The sequence below is a fragment of the Trichinella spiralis genome (assembly GCF_000181795.1).
Source record: "Trichinella spiralis strain ISS 195 chromosome Unknown Scfld2801, whole genome shotgun sequence".
Lineage (NCBI taxonomy): Eukaryota > Metazoa > Nematoda > Enoplea > Trichinellida > Trichinellidae > Trichinella > Trichinella spiralis.
Genome location: NW_003529740.1, coordinates 1 through 1,089, shown reverse-complemented (window position 1 = coordinate 1,089; position 1,089 = coordinate 1). Strand labels below are relative to the sequence as shown.

The 1,089-nt window shown below is 33.9% G+C and overlaps 1 protein-coding gene across 1 annotated transcript; it reads left to right on the top strand.

Moving 5' to 3' along the window:
• Nucleotides 1-189: 189 nt before the first annotated feature.
• On the top strand, nucleotides 190-850 carry Tsp_14516 (protein couch potato; the record flags this gene model as incomplete). The annotated part of the gene is made up of 3 exons (XM_003368260.1): nucleotides 190-267; nucleotides 337-390; nucleotides 515-850. Coding segments are annotated over 3 exons (468 nt in total), but the record flags the coding sequence as incomplete, so codon positions are not given.
• Between the last annotated feature and the right edge of the window lie 239 nt (nucleotides 851-1,089).

Here is a 1,089-nt window from a genome sequence, read left to right as displayed (position 1 = left end):
ATGCAAAAAGGGGATCGATTTACTTTGATTACATTATTGATATTCGAAATGTGAGATGCTGCTATATTTTTCCAAAATTGTCCACATTCATTGTGCAACAGGCTTTTCTAATTGAAAATGATCCTATTTGTGCAAGAGTTATTTTTGTTATTTCATATTTTTGTTGATGTTATTTTTTTTTTAATTTAGGTGAGAACATTGTTCGTCAGCGGTTTACCAATAGATGCAAAACCTCGAGAATTGTATTTATTATTTCGAGCTTATAAAGTAAATTTATTATTATTATTATTATTATTAGTGTTATTATGATGAAGAAATAATATTGATCCATTTTAGGGTTACGAAAGTTCACTGTTAAAAGTAACACAGAAGAATGGTAAAGCGACAACAGTAAGTAGTTTATGAGAATTTTTCTTTTTTATTTTTCCTTGTATATTTTTGATAATGTTGAATAATATTCAAATAATAATAATAATAATAATAATAATAATAATTTTTTCTTCTTCTTCTATAGCCAATCGGATTTGTAACGTTCAATTCAAGAGCAGCTGCTGAAGAAGCAAAACAGAGTCTTCAGGGTGTGAAATTCGACCCGGAACTTCCGCAACCAATTCGACTGGAATTTGCCCGCAGCAATACTAAGGTTTGCAAGCCTAAAGTGCAATCACCACCGGCAAGCGCGTATGCTCCATTTCTGCATCCGATCACTGGTCGTAAGTTGCTAGTTGCACTATCACTTGTCGAAAATAGGAACGAAAATGTTGTTGTTGCCTACCTTTTTTTATTTGTTGTTTATTTATTTATTTATTTATTATGCTTCATGCTATTGTCATTTTCTCTGTTGTTGTAAAATTGCACCGTATTGTGACACACATACCAGACACACGCTTATTTGTGTTGTTCATGTGTGCGTGTGTGACAAGTATGCTCTTGGACGTGTCCAATGTGTTGTCCGGTGCTTGACCATTTTCAATGAATGGCGGCAATGTGTTTGCTTGTTGCTTGAGAATAATTTGTCTGATTGGTTTGCGTCCATTTTAAAAAGAGTTGAAGGGGAGCAATTTTTGCGCGGTCCCCGGTGCGGATTTG